This window comes from Perna viridis, chromosome 9 (assembly GCF_037379345.1).
Source record: "Perna viridis isolate PV_CMFRI_1.1 ecotype Kerala chromosome 9, ASM3737934v1, whole genome shotgun sequence".
In the NCBI taxonomy this organism is placed as follows: domain Eukaryota; kingdom Metazoa; phylum Mollusca; class Bivalvia; order Mytilida; family Mytilidae; genus Perna; species Perna viridis.
Window position 1 is genome coordinate 26,262,810 of NC_142453.1, and position 20,032 is coordinate 26,282,841.

The 20,032-nt window shown below is 32.2% G+C and overlaps 1 protein-coding gene across 4 annotated transcripts; it reads left to right on the plus strand.

The window, feature by feature from the left end:
* Nucleotides 1-343: 343 nt before the first annotated feature.
* Nucleotides 344-12,939, plus strand: LOC148607530 (S-adenosyl-L-methionine-dependent tRNA 4-demethylwyosine synthase TYW1-like). Of its 4 annotated transcripts, none has more exons than XM_088544889.1 (15): nt 344-396; nt 2,000-2,183; nt 2,734-2,871; nt 3,433-3,534; nt 4,084-4,278; nt 5,481-5,580; nt 6,307-6,488; nt 6,923-7,069; nt 7,290-7,433; nt 8,045-8,163; nt 8,546-8,655; nt 9,198-9,375; nt 10,212-10,458; nt 10,888-11,055; nt 11,883-12,939. In XM_088544889.1, exons 2-15 carry the CDS (start codon nt 2,043-2,045, stop codon nt 12,093-12,095), a joined length of 2,184 nt encoding a protein of 727 aa, XP_088401015.1. In that variant the 5' UTR covers nt 344-396; nt 2,000-2,042; the 3' UTR covers nt 12,096-12,939. The 4 variants fall into 4 exon arrangements, with proteins under 4 accessions (XP_088401015.1, XP_088401013.1, XP_088401016.1 ...); XM_088544887.1 differs by having other exon boundaries at nt 384-524; XM_088544890.1 differs by lacking the exon at nt 344-396 and adding an exon at nt 567-636.
* The last annotated feature ends 7,093 nt before the right edge of the window (nt 12,940-20,032 follow it).

The window sequence follows — 20,032 nt, forward strand, 5'->3', positions numbered from 1 at the left end:
TTTTTTCAAAAATTCTTGATTTTCACATGTTCTTACCCCCCCCCCCCACCTGAAACCCTGGAAACCTCTTGTGATTAACCATTATCAGACTTTCAGAGCCATATCATGTTTAGTATATATGAACATACATGTGTATAGCGTCATTTCTAGAAATGTGGTATTCCCGTCGAGAAATTCTAGAGATCTCCAAGTTAATTAACAGAAAAAAAAAGTATTGGACTCACTTAATATTTAGGATTAGGGGCCGGTTAAAGACACTTTAAAATGAAGAGATGCCAGCCAAGGTTCCTCAGAAAAAAAAACTAAATTGTATTGATTAACCGCTTATTGAACGACAGGGACGGGACAGAAAAGTTTTTAGTGGTATCTTCTTGTATTTACCGGAAGATGCCAAAGGTAAACAACGTGTTTTCTGCTTTTCTTTCTTTGACTGTCTCCAGAATAAGATAAATCCTTTGCCCACAAATACGACTCAATTCGATAAAAATCTTGTAAAAGTGGTATAGCTAGCATTCTAAAAAAAGGTTTGTAGCCAGTGTCATTGACGTTTCACGTAATTTCACAATGTTGCATCATAGTCTGTCTCTGACTTTAGAAGAGAAAGAAACTATAACTTTTATCTGAAGTACAGTAAATGTGACGTATTATTTTCTTGAAGTACTCTATTACAACCTCAGAGTTTGGAATTGTGTTCCTCCTATGTACCGGTCAAAGAGTAGGCCTTGCCATTTTTAAGACAAAGACATTTAATTTATTGCTAATCTGCTCATCAAAATTTTATCTCTCAATGTAAATCGTTGTTTGATAGCTCGTATTTAAAAGAGAAATATCAGCAATCTGTTTTAAATTTTGGTCATAAATGAGTTTCACAGAAGAGGATAAAAACTGGTTGGCAGAACAGAGACATAAACATTCGAGAGATTTGCAACTAACTGAAATCTCATGTAAACACGTGACAGGGAACAAGATCTCATGCTTATTTAATCAACAAGAACAAAATGACTTAAAATGATGATAACTAAAAAGTATTGGGAATATTGAAATTAAACCTTCAGTTTTCCATTCTACGATATCTTTAGCATCATGTTCATACTACTTTTTTCTTTCTATCAAAATAAACAAAAAAAGGAGTATTGTAAACCAGTTATCTACCCCCCATTTTTTTTTAAATGAAAAATAATTTTAAATTCAGTTTATAATTTTCACCTTAACCTATCACAACTTTTGTTTCACAAGATAATTCAATAAAATTGGAAATTTGTCTTCATTTTCAACACTGCAGAGAGGGCATAATTTGATGGTTTGCCATCTGCTCTTGATTGGCAGTTTATGGTTGACCATTCTGAATTTTTGGATCAATTTTTTATTCATATTTTGTCTACTAATGATTTAAATATTTTTTTATTAATCAGTTAGTATGGGGTAGGCAATGCCGAAATCAGCGAGCACTGTAAGCTTTACCATACACGTACAGTCTGTGCGAGACTCGTAAGAAATAAAGGACATTACAAAGAGTGGGCAACACGGTTGAAAATTTTTGCTTCGCAAGTACAATATTTTCATTTATATTTAAGTAGCAAGCAAAATCAATATTTCTATTTGAAAATCTGTCTTGTTAATAAATGGGGAGGTTTTTTTTTTCAATAAATGAATAACTTGAACAATTTTTCCCTCCAAAATTCCAATCCCATGCCCTCGTTTTTCCCTCACTCTCAAAATGGTCAATAACCTTAAAGCACCTCGCAATACTTTACATTTTATATGCCGTAAGGGCATCTCTAGCAACATCCATTTCAGTTTTGGCATGTCAGATCAGTCTGTACAGATACTTGAAATATTACAGTTCTCCATGGATGGTGGGAATATTTTACACATATCATGTGACGTAAACAAAATTCTGATGACAGCTACAAATTTCAAACAAGAAAATGATTGGGTTTCCTATCTTAGAAAAGCTATGCTTTGATTTTTATAATTTTATTTTAAAATGTATTTTCAGGATACAGTAAAACATGTTCAAGTGACTGACCTAGATTAAGAGAATGCTGGAGAAACTGTTAACTGTTTACTTGACAGACACACTGCCAATACCTCTATGGACAATTTTTCTTGCTTCAGCAATTTTATTTTGGTTTTTTAAAAACAGTGGACATAAAGATACTCCTAAAGATACCCCTGAAGAGGTAATAATTTTCTGTATAAATAAAAAAAGAATGTCATTTCTAACATTCATTTCATTTTTCCAGTCAGTAGTCTGTCTCACAAAAAGTCTAAATGTAGAATTAATTTTAAGTACTGGTAATGATGTCATATTAGCATAAAGCTCTAGTGAACTCCTGACCACAAACTCTACACTTATATGGAAAACTAATCATTGTATACTTGTAGTCTTAAAATCTTGTATGTTATAATTATCTTCTTGATAAAGTAATCAAAGCATAGTTTCAATTTCATATTACATTGTACCAACAAAAAAAACTGCCATAAAAAAAATCAGTTCCTGACTTCCTGTTCAAATATGCATGTACAAACCTAAAAGTAGAAAAGAAGTAGTTAACATGTATTTGACTATATTTCTATTTAACAGGCATTAGCCTTTCTTTTAATGAAGCCAACACCAAAATATTTTTTTTTTGGTTTTAGGCCCTACATGTATGTAAGTTGGTTATCATTGTGGCAATTTCTTTCAATATTGTGTCAATTCAGCTCTTGATTTTTATTTCCAATTGACAGAATGTACAAAAACGGGTGGAAAAGGAAAGTAAAGTTGTGAATGGAAAGATAGTTGAAAGTACAGTCTCTAGTATAAAGAAAACAACAAAGAAAAGGAAGATCAAGATATTATATGGAACTCAGACCGGGAAATCAAAGGTAATTAAGGTGTCTACTTGTTACATGTACTTGTAGTATCAGAAATTTTTGTCTTCCATTTCAAAAAAAGATTACTGATTTTAATCCCATACTTTACTGTTATTATTTTTTAATTCAGCATTTATATTTGTAAAGATATCTGCATGTATATAAGATTAGAAATACATCACTCTTTGATAGTAAGACTTGTCTTGAATCTATCATGTCACTGTTTCCAATGGGTTCTTTACATGTAATAAGTTCATATTTGACATGTAAATTTTTTATTTTTATTTTCTTGCAATGATGTATATGATACACAGGCTTTTCATTACTGTTTTCTTTGAAACAGCATCAATACAGTAAAGCATTACACTTCAGTTATTAAATGTTTGAAAAGTATGTATATACAACTGCAAGAATTAAATCTGTTGTGTTTCAGAGTGATTTGGTTTCACATGATAATTTTCTTGAATAGTATATAAATATTTTGTATGTATACCAAAGTTGGTATAATGCTTTATGATGTCAGTTGCAACTTTGTTATTAAAAACTCTTAGTAGTATCAAATTTTTTAAACAGTTTTTTGCAGAGAATTTATGCCGAGAGGCAACAGAAAGGGGACATGAATCAGAAGTATTGGATCTAAAATCGTATGATCCAGAAGATACACTTGTAACAGAGGTAATATTTTTTTTTACATCCTGGACCTTTGCATTTGGATTAAAAGATGAAGTGTAGTTGAGAAATGCCTGTTCAATAAAACAATTAATGAAACTTTTATTTCAAACAAATTTTTCCAGTTGAACTTTCATATTCCTCTAGGCAACAGTCTGAGCCTTTGGAATGTCCTGGATCCAATCCTGCCTTGACTTAAAAAAACTCAAGTTGGCTTCATTTATATTATCTTATTTGCAGCTAACTAAAAGTTTAATTTCTAGTTATGTTGGAGTTAAGACTCACTTCTCTGGACGTGAAAAGACACAATTGTAGTTGTTTTGGGTTCTCGCAAGTGAAACATTTTTCATTTAGTCTTTCAAAATTGGATAAATTTTCACAGCAAAATTCATGTCATTTTCAGTATATGCCCTTGAACCTGAAATCCTGATTTGCAAATCCATGCACACATACCAGTAAGCAGATCATCTTGAATTATTTAACCCTTTGTTTTTTAAGCTTCCATGATTTTGTTTGGTATTGATAAATTTTTACAATTTTCCATTCTTTCAACAGGGTGAAAATGGAGTGTGGATTGTGATAATTATCTCCACTTACACCGATGGCACCCCACCAGAGGGCTCTGAATGGTTCTGCAAATGGTTGGAAGAATCATCAACTGATTTTAGGATACCTAAAACACTTCTAAAAGAACTCAGATTTGCTGTATTTGGGCTTGGTAACTCATTATATAAAGAAAATTATAATGCTGTAAGTGTATATTTTTGATACAAGGGCAGTTTACAAGGGTTTAAATATGAACATTTGTCCAACTGGTCAAGTAGGCAAGTTTTGCCAGAATTGAACTCGCTCAAAGTGAAGTTTACTTATCCTATATGCTTATGATACAATAATGTATGTTGAACTGAAAAAAACGTTGGCCAGCTCTGTTTGGTTTTGACTTGCCGGGGCATCATGAAGCTTGCTTTTTGTAGGCCAGTGGGAGATTGCTTATAAAGTCTGTAAGTCTTGTTCTAGTTTCATTTTCTTTACTGGGATTTCTGATGTAGAATGTATTGAAATCAGAAGACTGGTCTGCATTTTATTGTTTATTTCTGGGATCTCGAAATGCTACATTATAATGCAATATCTTCTATTTTACACTATTTCTTAACACTCTAATCATGTAGAAGTAGATATTTGTCATTTTAAGTGGTGTTTTTACTGGAAAATACGTTTTTTTTTATGTACTGAACCTAATGCTCAGAAAATTATAAATCTCTATGCATTTGAAAGGTAGACTAGAACCCATTCTTGTGAAACCACGAAGTTACACGATAAGACTTACAAACCATATTTTGGCCCCTGAACTTTGATTCATCCCAATCATAGTTTTCATGCTCCCTTTTCACCAGTTAATTCTTCACATTTGATTATATGTCGATGCGGTTTAAAATTTGCATTATAGAAATGAACAGTTAGTAGTTGCAGTAGACAGGAAGTAAATACCCCCCTTACATGCGTTAACTTTTTTCACAATTGAAATGAATACATGGAATATTGTAAGGACTGCTACTTGATTTATAAAGTCTGTTATCTCAGGTTCATGTAATAGCCTAAAATTTTGTAAAACATATCTTGTGATTAGCAAAACTGCTTACAACCAACTGCAAGAATTAAAGAATATAGTTCCTCGCCATGAAGTGACAGAAGAACATGGTATCCATCTGCACCACTTTATGGATGCATCTCTTCTGAAACTGCTTTGTATATTGCTTCATAATTTGTAGAAAGTATAACCTGTACTATGAAGTGTAGATTTACATACTTCACTTTTTTCTTAATTCAACATTTTTCAGTCTTCTACATTTTCAAACATGCCATTGGCAGAGTATGAAGGACATAACAGTCTTGTTAAAATTTGGTGTTATCATGATTGTCAAATGTTAATTTATCTAGTTTCATTGTTGCAGATAAGTAAGAAAGTTGATCACTGTTTGAAAGAGCTTTCAGCCATACCTATTGCCCCAGTAGGGTTTGGTGATGAAAATGTAGCTGAGAGTTTAAGGGGAGGTAAGCATGTACAACAATTGACATATAACTCATATTAGTTATTTCTTTAAAATGTTTATTTAACAGGTCAGATTTCTATGGACACCAGACCAGTTTAAATTATCTAGACAAATAGTTTAGGGAGTATTACAAGATGTTTTTCTTAATTTTCTGTACCATTCCATTGGCAAATAATTTTTTTTGTAATCCATCTATGTGGTCATTCATCTTAGTGTTTAAAAGGCTAAATGTACGAAATTTCCTATTACTTGGTGCATGTCACATGGGCAGAACTATTTTTATGTTTTAATTTAAGATATAATTCATCAATTGAACTCACAGCCTGTCACTGCAAGTTTGTATTAATTGTAACTTAAATTGTAAAAAATGCTCATAAAATGGTTTATGCAAGTAGTACAGTATGTTATAACAAGTACTATCTTTTAAAAAAAAAGATAGCCGACACAGTAAAATTTTGTTCTTTTTTAAGTTTCTACATTTCGTTCAAGAAAATAACACGGTACGCAATTTCAAATTTTCGATTGTTTTTTTTTTCAAACGCAATTTCAAAATTTCGATACAGTTTTTTCGATCACCACTAAATTAGTAGTATTTGGCCATTCGGGTGCGATCAGGTGATTTACATTTCCATAGAAGAGCGTCCTTAAGGTCAAAGGGTAAAAAGCAAAATTATACGGACTGTGTTGGAAAAAAACCCAATGATTTCATTGTTGTCTTTAACGGTAGGAATGGAAAAAGATTTTGCTGCTTGGAAGAAAGAATTTTGGAAGAGATCAAAGAAAGTAAAAGATGATGTCATTTCTGAGAAGGATGCATGTGGCACAGGTGAAAAATGTGGAGGAAAATGTAAATGCAAGGAAGATGGTGGCAAATGCAGCAGTGATGAGGAGGATCTTGAGGAAGGGGAGGTAATTTTATCTGAGACAAATATTGTGAATATTGATGGAAAGTCTAGAGTTTGATATAAACATGAATATAAGTAACTCTTTAGAGGAATTTTTTGATCATCTTTTTGTGTCACCTGGCCAACATAAAGTATTCTTTGTATTGAAACTTCCCATCAGTAATCTATTAACGCTTTAGAATCAAAATCCTTCAATGAGACACAGTTAAGGATGCCATAATTCACTGAAAAGAAACATCTTAATTGAGATCTTTCAGTTTCATGGTGGACTTGTTTTAATGAATTATTTTTTATGCATATGTATAAATTGAACCATTTTTAAATATAATAAACTGATTAGAATACATGTATTTGAATTTACTTATATGAAGTAACAATATTAAGATCATTTGCCATGAGATTATAAGAATCGGATAAAGGTAGTGGTGTATATTATAGGACCTTTATGAGACTACAAGTGAAGAAGAAGATAATGTGGAGGAAATGATGGGAGAAGAAGGTGGCGATGAGACACTTCAGAAATCTAATGGTGTAGTGGATGTTGAAGATCTTGGAAAAGTCATGAAGAGTATGAAAAAAGCTAAGGTATTATTTATAGGACTATAATTATAGGCTGTGAATGTGGAAAATACTATTACAAGTATGCAGTTTAAGTTATCTCAGATAAAAAACTTTATTTTAATACTCTTAAATCATTAAGTAACTGTTGTTTATTTGATAACCCCAGTTTTGATTACCATGTTTGTTTACGACCTAACTACAATCTCTCAATTATCAAAATCTTGCCATATTTTCCCGTGTGTAGGTCAGGAGAAAGAAAGAGGAATCAGCAAACTCTACTGGTGAACCTAGGGAAATGGTCACACCTATGCTTAAAAAGGCATTGGAGAAACAGGGATACAGGCTGATAGGGTCACATTCAGGGGTCAAACTTTGTAGATGGACAAAGGTAATTAAACAAAATAAAGACATTCATGTCTGCAGTTGTTTATGGTATTTAATCATAGGTATGACAAAAGGCCGTCAAAATTGAACGTGTCAACATTTTTAGGTTGCAGTATGTAATTTTGGTGCAGCAGGGATCACCATAGATAAATGTTCCATGTTCATAGTTTTTGAAATATCTAATAAGTTTTTTTTAATACATTTATGAGATCCATAAATCAGATTTTATGGTCTTAGCTTATATTTTGCTTTTAAAGAAAAAAAAACATGTAATTTTCTACTCAATATTTACATGTACTTGGTTATAAATATGGTTTTGTTATCAATTTTCTGAAATTGAAGGGTGGGGCAGTCCAATCCTTGAATAGCCTGTGCTGAATCCTTTTGAAGACTGTCAACTGATAAATTGACTCCCAGGGGTCAAACTTTCCAATTAGATAATGGAGCTGTAAAATAAACTCAAAATGGTAAATGAATTAGGAAACCATGAGTATGGACTCAGAGGAATTGTCTTAGTAGTATAAGTGTACTTTTGAAAGGCATTTAACCAGATAAACACATAACAAAGTCTTTTTTACATGCACAATAACACTTAATTCAATGTATCTATTTCAGTCTATGTTACGAGGTAGAGGTGGCTGTTATAAACACACATTCTATGGTATTGAGAGCCATAGGTGCATGGAGACAACACCTAGTTTAGCTTGTGCCAATAAATGTGTATTCTGTTGGAGGTATGATTATTATATATGAAATGTTAGAACCTATGCATTCATAAGCATTATCAGTGAATTAAAGGGACCTTGGAGCAGGGACCTGATAGTAAGCGACTTTTTGAAACCCTTAAACAACATTGACCCAGAAAAAATTTCTAGTACGTTGCAGTTATCTTCATTCTAAATCCACTGTCAGAGAAAATTGATAAATGATTCCAATACCCTGAAATTTGGAAGTTTATCAGCTGGACTTTGACATTAAAATGACTTGAATTAGAATTAGATATACTTGTACATGTCTACTAGAACAATCTCTACAACATAAACATCTTGTAGGATCTATTTATAAGTTTGAATTTCTAATTGCCTGAAATTATCCATTTAATTTTGATTATTTTAGGCATCATACAAATCCAGTAGGTACAGAATGGCGATGGCAGATGGATGACCCCAACACTGTGTTTCATGGAGCTTATGATAACCATGTCAACCTCATAAAACAGTTTAAAGGTACCCTTCTATACTCAATGTCACTTCAACTTGATCAGATTTAATCTGTAAATTTTTCAAACATTTTTTTTTTAATTAGAGTTTCCTTTCTTCTTATTTGATACTTTAAAATCTCGAGACATCAATAATGTAGATTTGTGTGCTTAGATAGTATTTAACTATTATTATTTCTTACAAGAATTTTTATGCAATACATTGTTCATGGGATGTAAATGATTATCATGGATGATGGCAAAGATACTGTTATTTGTAGGTATAATCTTCATGGTTTTGCAAATTTCACACAGATATCCAATGAAAAAAAAACCATTTAGTTTAAAAATTTGTGTTGACTAATGCAAACAAACAAAAAATACCATCACAGAATGTTATGCCAAGAATGCAATGTTGAACATGTTTTTCTAAGAATAAATATAAATTTTAGAGTTATTTTCTCCACTAACTTATTTACATAAATATATGCATGACTATGGTTGTGCAAATTCAATATGGGGTAAATACATTAAAAAAGTGTGAGGTTAAGAAAATCATTGTTAATTCAGGTGTACCAGGAGTCCAGTCAGAAAGATTTGCTGAGGGTTTAGAACCCAAACATTGTGCCTTATCATTGGTGGGAGAACCTATCATGTACCCAGAAATCAACAGATTTGTAGAATTATTACATGGGAAAGGCATATCAACATTCTTAGTAACAAATGCTCAATTTCCTGATGCCATTAGGTAACTCTACTGCTATTTTCTTTAGTATTTGAAAATCTTGTAGTTTTCATGTCCAGCAGAGGTTCAGTATTTTGACGTGTGCATGATTATTTTAGTCATCAATATCTGTAACAATGTTTTTATATTCATTTGATAAGTGAATAAGGTATATTTACAAATGCATGTACTGTAGCAATAATTTGTCTTACTGTTAGTTTATCCATCCAATCAGAACTAAAAAAATACACTAAAAAATAACCTCAGATGCAGAAAGTAAAATTTCTTCTTGAAAAAATTGCCGGCATCGTAGTTATACACGAATCAAATTAGTTCTATTCACCAGGTGGCGCTAAAAATTTAGGTGTATATGACTAGAAATAAAGAACAATAAATCTTTCATGAATTTTGGTGGGAAGAGAGGAGCTAAGAAAAACAGTCATGGTAAAAAATTCAACCAGTTTAACGATAATTTTGGAATTGGATCAGTCAAATTCCAGACAGATTCTTCTGTCTAGTGCCTCCAAGGTTTATCTTTTGTGTGACTAGAAAGGGTGAGGAGTTCTGATTATTTATTCATCTTTCTATCCACCATGTACCTGGAATGCACATTTTTTTCTTCATGGATTTTTATGAAATGTTAATGGAAAGTTTGGAATCATACATGTATATAAATATGCATGAAAACAGATAGTCAGGCTTGAAAAAGGTGATAATCAAATTTATAGGTTCAATATTTATCAATCATAAATTTGCATAAGAGCATATGGTCCTATGAGGTCACTCAAAGTTGCCAAGTTTATTGTTTTTCTTTCTTTTAATTTCCTACGTGTAATTCTAAAATTCCTTTTTTTTTTCAGGAATTTGGTTCCAGTAACTCAACTTTATGTCAGTGTTGATGCTAGCACAAAAGAAAGTCTTAAAAAAATAGATAGACCATTATTTAAGGACTATTGGGAAAGGTTCATAGAAAGTTTAAAAGCTCTCAGTGAGAAAGGACAAAGAACTGTGTATAGATTAACATTAGTTAAAGCGTGGAATACTGATGAATTGGATAATTATGCCGAATTAGTGTCCCTCGGAAAACCTGATTTCATAGAAATTAAGGTAGGCACTTGGCCTGGTTTTACACAAAATGTGAAATTGAGATTTTCCTCAAACCATCCTTGTCTCAAATTTTTGACCATTCACTTCACCTGTAATCAAAGAAATTTGATGCTTCAATATTCATATTTTTCAAAATGTAATTTATGCTATGTTCATATTTAAAGTAAAGAGAAATTTTACCAAAGATTTTTTATTTTTCCTTTTCCAGGAAGACATTATTTCAGTTTCAGTCCTATCAGTTTGTCTGCTAATCATAAAATCTCTTATCTGCTACAGTATATGTTATTTAATGGTTTAGAGTGAAACCTATTATGCTGTTATTCAATTTCAAGCCTAGATGAGCGAGTTACATTTAGACTGCTGTAAAAATTTTGATTTTAGATTTTCTTCTGCAAAATACAATTAATCAAGAATTTTTTTATTATCCAGGGTGTAACTTACTGTGGTGAATCAAAAGCATCTAGTTTAACCATGCAGAATGTTCCATGGCACGAGGAAGTCGTATATTTTGTTAAACAGCTGGCAGAGAGACTAGATGGCTATGAAATAGCTTCAGAACATGAACATTCTAACTGTATTCTTATTGCTAATACTAAGGTATGTATGATTCATGTTGATATATGTCTGAAAATAAATAAAGTCTTTAACCATATTGTCATACAGACTTTTTTTAACATGAAATTTGATCTCCACTCTCCAAAGTGGAATTGGAGTTCAGTGGAGTGACAGTATCTCCACTTAACGGAGTGCTTAGTGGAGCCACCTTTTGAAAATATGTCTTTAGCTTTCTTGTTATGCAAACATACAGAAATGAATAATTCTGTGCGTTTAACAAGATTACAGTTGATTACAAAGTGGAAAATTGGAAAAAAAAAGTTGAATTAATATTATTAATTATTATTAAATTTATAATTCATACTAATTGAAGTTTATAGTCCAGTTAAATCAAGTCTGAATAAAAAAAACTTTTTCCATAACTTCCATGATAAGTAAGTTACTCTTACAGAACCCTTGAATTTAGAATGTTATTATCCATTAACAAACAAAGCATTTAAAGATATGAAAATAGTCTGAAAGGGATTCCATTTACACAGGTTTCTACTGTATTTTATAAATTGAAATACTCCCATGTTAGAACTAATAAAAAGTGCACCCCAGTTTGTTTAAACTTTAACAATAGTTTTAACCTGGTCGTCTGTTTGCAGCCAGTAAAAATTATTTCAGTTGTAAAATTTTTCAAACATTGGAGAAAAGTTCAAGTAAAATTTCCACTTCTTAGCCATTGGTCATGGAAAGTAAATTCAAAGGGTTTTTTTTTGTTTGCAGACAGTCACAGTAATGTTTGAATATTGCTGACAAGTTCAGGAAAGTAAATTCAGAAGTCTACAGACTGTCACATTATTGTATGTTCATATCTTTTTCAGTTTAAGATCGACGGTGAATGGTGGACATGGATTAATTACCCTAGATTCCATCAGTTAATGTGTGACTATAGAGAAAACCAGAAAACATTTACAGCTATGGACTATATGGCTAAAACTCCCTCATGGGCTGTATTTGGGGCCAAGGAACAGGGTTTCGATCCTATAGAGACTAGATTCTTCAGGAAAAAACAAAAAGATATAGGAGGCTGCTGATTAAATGATTTATGATATATGTATTTTGCTTTGAAAATATAACATTTTCCAAAGTCTTTCGTTACTGTGAATTATTTTTTCAGTTATAACCCTACTGAGTTAATTTGGGTAATGTTATGATTCTTTCATTTCGTTCAGCTGTCACACTGAATGTTCTGTGGTCATTTTCACAGAAAGTCGTAAGTGTAAAACTGATTTTAAAGTAATGACATCATAATGCTATTTTCCACAATGACGTCAAAGCTTACAATAGATTTCGCACTTACGTGTATGACTGTAAAATCAACCACTGGATTGTGTTATAATAACTGTACGATGAATGCATTAATAGCAAACATGTCTAATTATCAACCCAAGATATCTTTATGGTTGGCTTAGTATTAGGTGTTTTGCTACACATGCAATAATGGAACAAATTGTGTAGGCTTGAAAAGGGAGTGTTGGTTTCAATATTGATAAAAACATAGAAATTGTTTTGTTATATGATACATAAGTGGTATTTAACTTGTTTGTTTCTGCACTTTTCATTCAACTCAGTTTCATCATATGGATTGTTACTATATTTTTTTTCTCTTTGTTTGCTTTTCAAATGAACTTATTAAACCAATAAGAGTTCTATATGTAAACAAATAGGTAAACACTCATTTTTTAAAGATACAAATACAGCTACATGTTCATTCTTGAATGGGTCTTGTTTAATCATTAACATTGAGTTATACATGAATTCCATCTATGTACATGTAAGTTACATTTATTGTATTTGTATGTCATGCAGTGCTTTTTCTTTGTTAAGAATATTTGTTTTCGACTGATTCATTTTAACTGAATAAATTGATTTAACTGACATGATTTCGGCTTCATTAGTGAAAAGTTATCAAGGGAACCAAGATTTGAGAGGATATCAACATAAAAATTCCCTAGGATAACACTCAAAACAAAGTACATGAAACAACCCAAATAACGTGTATAAATACACAAAAGTAAATTAACAACCTGGAATCCATTCAAAACTGGGAGCATGGACTAGGTGCACTGGTAAAGATTGGACAGTTTAAAATATATGGTCGATATAGAGGTACATCTACTTGGGGCAGTCCCTCTCATGCTTAATACATTTTGTTGAGTATATAAATCACTGAGTGCCCCCCCCCTTCTTTTTTCAGAATTCTGTATCGCCACTGAAAATCAGGGTATCAGAAAACTTCCACAATGTTATTCAACTAAACAACATGATTTTTTTTATCTTAAAAATGGATAAAGGAAATAAAAAGCATAATGGAAGCCATAGATGGGGTATTGATAGTTTATGAGTTTGACAGTGAGAATGCCTATCTAATAGCTGAAGGGAAAGACCACCTAACAATACAAGGAGGATGTTCTTCGAAGTAACCTACTGAATGATATCAGCCCCAGCTGCTGACCCATCAAGTATATATATCTGACTGGTAGAGTATGTGAAATGTTACACAATTCACCAGTTAGTGGAGGAATATACATGTACGTACCATATAACAACATGGTTGAGGTATAGCAATTTGTTCTAATATATACTGCAAATATCTAAAAGCCATTCAATGGACTTAGATGAAACTTTTTAGGCTGATAATGCATCATATTCAGATGTGCAGGAAGCAGGATAGTTGTAAACAAAGGGGAAATCAAACGTTTGGTTTGCATGAACAAGGGGTTAAATAAATATATATTGTACCACAATGCGCTATATTAAAAAACAACTGTTTGGATTGATACTTGACCCATTTGGGAATAAAAGGCAAAAATCCCAAAACAAATACTTTCTTGGTTTAGTGTATGAACTTCTAATTCATACAAGGTACCCTCCGCATAAAAATCACTGAGTGCCCCCCCCCCCTTCTTTTTTCAGAATTCTGTATCGCCACTGAAAATCAGGGTATCAGAAAACTTCCACAATGTTATTCAACTAAACAACATGATTTTTTTTATCTTAAAAATGGATAAAGGAAATAAAAAGCATAATGGAAGCCATAGATGGGGTATTGATAGTTTATGGGTTTGACAGTGAGAATGCCTATCTAATAGCTGAAGGGAAAGACCACCTAACAATACAAGGAGGATGTTCTTCGAAGTAACCTACTGAATGATATCAGCCCCAGCTGCTGACCCATCAAGTATATATATCTGACTGGTAGAGTATGTGAAATGTTACACAATTCACCAGTTAGTGGAGGAATATACATGTACGTACCATATAACAACATGGTTGAGGTATAGCAATTTGTTCTAATATATACTGCAAATATCTAAAAGCCATTCAATGGACTTAGATGAAACTTTTTAGGCTGATAATGCATCATATTCAGATGTGCAGGAAGCAGGATAGTTGTAAACAAAGGGGAAATCAAACGTTTGGTTTGCATGAACAAGGGGTTAAATAAATATATATTGTACCACAATGCGCTATATTAAAAAACAACTGTTTGGATTGATACTTGACCCATTTGGGAATAAAAGGCAAAAATCCCAAAACAAATACTTTCTTGGTTTAGTGTATGAACTTCTAATTCATACAAGGTACCCTCCGCATAAAAATCACTGAGTGCCCCCCCCCCTTCTTTTTTCAGAATTCTGTATCGCCACTGAAAATCAGGGTATCAGAAAACTTCCACAATGTTATTCAACTAAACAACATGATTTTTTTTATCTTAAAAATGGATAAAGGAAATAAAAAGCATAATGGAAGCCATAGATGGGGTATTGATAGTTTATGGGTTTGACAGTGAGAATGCCTATCTAATAGCTGAAGGGAAAGACCACCTAACAATACAAGGAGGATGTTCTTCGAAGTAACCTACTGAATGATATCAGCCCCAGCTGCTGACCCATCAAGTATATATATCTGACTGGTAGAGTATGTGAAATGTTACACAATTCACCAGTTAGTGGAGGAATATACATGTACGTACCATATAACAACATGGTTGAGGTATAGCAATTTGTTCTAATATATACTGCAAATATCTAAAAGCCATTCAATGGACTTAGATGAAACTTTTTAGGCTGATAATGCATCATATTCAGATGTGCAGGAAGCAGGATAGTTGTAAACAAAGGGGAAATCAAACGTTTGGTTTGCATGAACAAGGGGTTAAATAAATATATATTGTACCACAATGCGCTATATTAAAAAACAACTGTTTGGATTGATACTTGACCCATTTGGGAATAAAAGGCAAAAATCCCAAAACAAATACTTTCTTGGTTTAGTGTATGAACTTCTAATTCATACAAGGTACCCTCCGCATAAAAAACGGCTTGATGGATTTTTGTCCTAACTCTTTAAACATATCAGTGATACGACACTCCGAAATAGACATTTTTCGTCTGCTTTGTATATACATTTCTTATTTCGTTTGTGTAATTTCAAATCTTAGTACGTTAACTACTTCTTTCCTGGTTAGAAGCTTAAACGCTGTTACGTATTTCCTAATTACACGAATTAATAGCAGTATAAAGTTCGAATGCCGTGTCCATGTTTGTCTCAACTGTTCAGGGTTTGACTTCTGCGGTGTATCCAGCTGCCCAGTGCGAAACCTTTTATTTACTATACAATGTGACATTAATCATACTTAATTACATGAACCTAATGACTGTGCAAACAATGTAAATTGTATACTTTCATGTCAAGGTCTTAAAAAATAAAATATGTGCAAAATGTTCTTTAATACAGTTCCGCTTATTCGTTTAACATGATGCAGTTCATAATTTTATTTCTTGATTGTTTTTTATTTCATTATCATCTTAAAGAGTTATGTCCCTTTTAAACAATTTTTTTCAATCGCTCTTTTCTTGAAAACTGTAATAGACAGGACCAATCTGAAAACAGTTTAATGTACATAAACAGAAGACATAATGAATAAACATAAACATGTATTTCGTTATCAAATCATATGGGAGTAATAACCCTTGAAATATAATACTTAAGTTTTGAAAATTTATATTTTGAGAACCAGGAGTTCTAGAGACATAGGACCTTCATTAACGATCTTTGGTCTATGTGACATTCCATTTTCATCCAAGATTCAAGGTTACAGAGTGCTAGAAAGCCTTCCCACTACAAAATACAGGCCTTGATATTAAGAAAACGATAAGAGATCCGAAATTTTAATTTATAAGAGGGGGGTATATATTCAAACACCCACAATAGACACACAAATGATCATTACACAGAATGCAGATCTGCTCTAGTACAACAGTTTGACACACCACCAAGGATCAATATTAAAAAACTAACGATACTACAACAACTTTTTTCATATTTTCCGATGGTTTTGATTTGTATATTTCATCAATACCTATTTATATATTTGATATTGCATCTTTTTCTTTCAAATGGGACGAAGTGGGTCATGTAATATATCATTTTGAAGGTCTAAATGAGTACATTTCAAAAATCAAAGTTTGAACCCGATAACTCATACCTTTTCGAAGAGAAGGGTCATTGAGTGCCAAAATTTAAAGTTGCCAGAGGGTAAGGTGGTCGCAAATCGAATGAAAGTTCTTAAAGCGAACATCCGAAATATCGATTCTTCGTCCCGAAAAATGAGTTGGGTGAGGTCAATGAGTACAAAAACTAAAGTACTTTATATAGTTAGGCTGTCGCATATCCAATTAAAGGTCATAACATGTACATCACTAATATTAATTTTGTTGTACGGAAAAAGAACCCAATTTGGGTTAATAAGTGCAAAATGCTAAAATTAACGGAAAGTTGGGTTGTTGCATATCAAATGAAAGATCATCATGTTAACATTACAAAAATACAAAAATCAAATTGACAAGGTCATAAAATGCAAAAGACAAACTGTTGTAGAATGTTAGCATGTTATGTATCAAACATAATGTCTTAATGTGAATTTTACAAAGAGAAAGTGTTCAAGGGATAGACCTTTCAATTGTTTAACAAACAATTGACATACTAGTTTTTCTTTTTCTTTTTCTTTTTCTTTTTTTTTTTTTTTGTTTTGTTTTTGTTTTTTTTTATTATTATTCCTCAGTATTTGTACATAATGTATAGATATATTCCTTTTTAAAAAGCTTCCCATGATGAAATATATATGTCAAAACCTTATAGGCTAAAAACCACTAATTCCACTTCCCATAGGCTTCTATGCTAATTTCACAATATTCAATGGCTTCTCTGGACTTTACCTTAACTTCAACCTGCAGAGGACTATATATCAGCATGATTCTACATATGTCAGCTCACAATCCTCAGAATGGCATGTGGGGTTAGCAGACTTGCAGTGCAGTACTGGTCACCGGAAGTGAAGTGTCTATAAATAGCATGGGAAATCCCAGTGTTTTCACAAGATAGGGGTATATTTAGAAATCATTATGGAGATTAGGGTTCACATCACAAGAAGCAAAATGCACCTATAAAATGTACAGAAATGTTTTTCCTTTCAGAAACTGTTTAAATTTTTTAATTGAGATGAGAACTTTTTTCACAGCACTATGAGGAACGGAGTAATTTCTGCGTAGGACTATTTTTGCGTACGTTCCAAATGCTCATTGGTTGAATTGGTGGTCTGTAACCTATACTCAATTTGGAAAATTTAGTACAACTTGGGGTTCATGTTTTGAATTATGGACATATCATTTCGTGTCATTATACTTATTTACTGATGCAACGATCTTTAACAAAAATGATTAGTCAAAAGTGAGGTAATTAGATATTGTAATAGATTATGAAAGAGCAAATTGTAATTTGAATAATTATAGGTTATATTTATAACAAGTTAGCTAAGTTGATATAAAAAAGTAAGTACGTTAATGTTATACATTAGTTAAGTTTTTATAACGAGTTAAAAAAAATGCACGTAGTACACCAGCTCAAGTCCATATTACATACAGTATTGTAAATACTTTTCTATAATGGCTATGTCAATGTCAACCATACTACCGAAATATTTTGGAAAGAGGAAAAAAACATGCTTTAGGGAGTCGGGGTTCGGTAATATTCAAAGATATATGTAGCTACTAGACATAAACAACAGGCATTTACCCAGAAGTCAGACTTGTACGACCCAGAAGTCAGACTTGTACGACCCAGAAGTCAGACTTGTACGACCCCGAAGTATATCAGATTTTATTTATCAAACTTTGCAGAATGCCGAATTTTAAAATACCATAAACACCGAGGTTTCATTCCTTGTAGTACACACGGTAGAAACTCTCGGCAATGGATTCGGCTTCCTTTTTCGATATTTTTGGTTTTAAGTACTTCTTGTCTACAATTGATTGATGGATTTATATCTTTCCCTATAAGTGATTCTAATGCTGCCGATGATAGGTTACATCTTGAAAATTTGCTTGAAACTCGTGTACAGCATATTGAAATTGGTAAGATATATAATTTTCAAAAACAACATAATGACCACCGAGTCGATACCACTGCTGGTGGACCAAAGGACCCCGAGGGTATTCAGTAACCCGTAGTCAGACTTGTCTGACCCAACATTACATCAGATTTGACAATTTTTTTAGATTAATCAGAAAAGCTGTCTACATAATTACGCAATATTGACGTCATTCAATGTAATTTAAAAAAAAAAGTACCGAGTGGCAGCTTAAAAAAAAGGAAAACAGTTATATGCGAGACTGAGATGAATGGTATGTAATATTAGGTTGTAGTCATAATCTCATCTGTGGTTTGCAATAAAATTATAAACCAGATTTGTTTCTCCCTCTTTAACAGGTAAATAATCGTTTTTTTTTTTTGTTATGTTTTTATTTTTGTTTTTGTTTGTTTGTTTGTTTGTTGGTTTTTTGTTTCTTTGCATCATATTATTTCTTTCATGTTGCTATTCAACCATTACATTGTTTTGCGTTTAATAATCTCTGGTTTGCAATGAAACTATATACCGGATTTCTCTCTCTCTCTCTCTCTCTCTCTCTCTCTCTCTCTCTCTCTCTCAGACATACACACACCCGCACACTCACACACACGAACATACTCACACACACCAAGCTTTATACTATACGCACAAAGAAATAGTGTAACAGAACCTAAACAAGAAATTCATTATACTAAATATTAATAAAAGGTAAATATTTTTACAGTAGATTTCCTTGATGAACTAACCTTTTTGACCTGGAATAGCCCACGGTAGAGACCAGTTTTGCTAAGTAAACTCTATTAAATTAGTAACAATGGAGCTACTGAAATAACAATAATAAAATACAAAAAAGAATTTGGAAATCTGTATAAGCTAATGTGACAAAAATGTTAAGCACTTCTTTTAATACATATAGTAAAAAATGCAAAATTTGCAACAGAATGGAAAAATTATCCAGAGTGTGCCATGACTTTTGTTCCATCTAATATTTGATGTAACATTAACTTCTAGAGAAGAAAAAACAAACTGGAGAACAATATTTTCTTATTTGAACATTGATTTCACCATTTAAAAAAAAAAAAACGTTATCACACTTCAGTAGTCATCTACTGAAACTCTTAACAAGTTAATCTCCTACAGCAGTTTAAGTGCATGAGTACAGATCTCTATCTAAATAACCACAGAGTTTAAGCTAAAAAAAACTATTTTTGCAAAACTGGTATTTACCTCGGGCTATTTCAGTTAAAAACAGGTCAGAAATCACGTTCAACTCGCTGTTAAAAGATAAACGAGTTGAATAAAAGTAACTGGAAAACCCATCTAAATTTGTAGATTTGAATACCAAGCACCTTTTTGACTTTAAACGGTAATTGATCAATTATCAAAATTGATGACCGATTAGCTTGGTTTTCATTTAAAAAGCTTTTATTCTGAACTGGGGGATTGATCATGAATAGATAAATGAAAATTTTGGAAACTTTGATCATACACCAGAAAAATATTTTAATGACTTGTATCTTGCATACCTATCGATCATAAATATTCATATGCTCTTATATT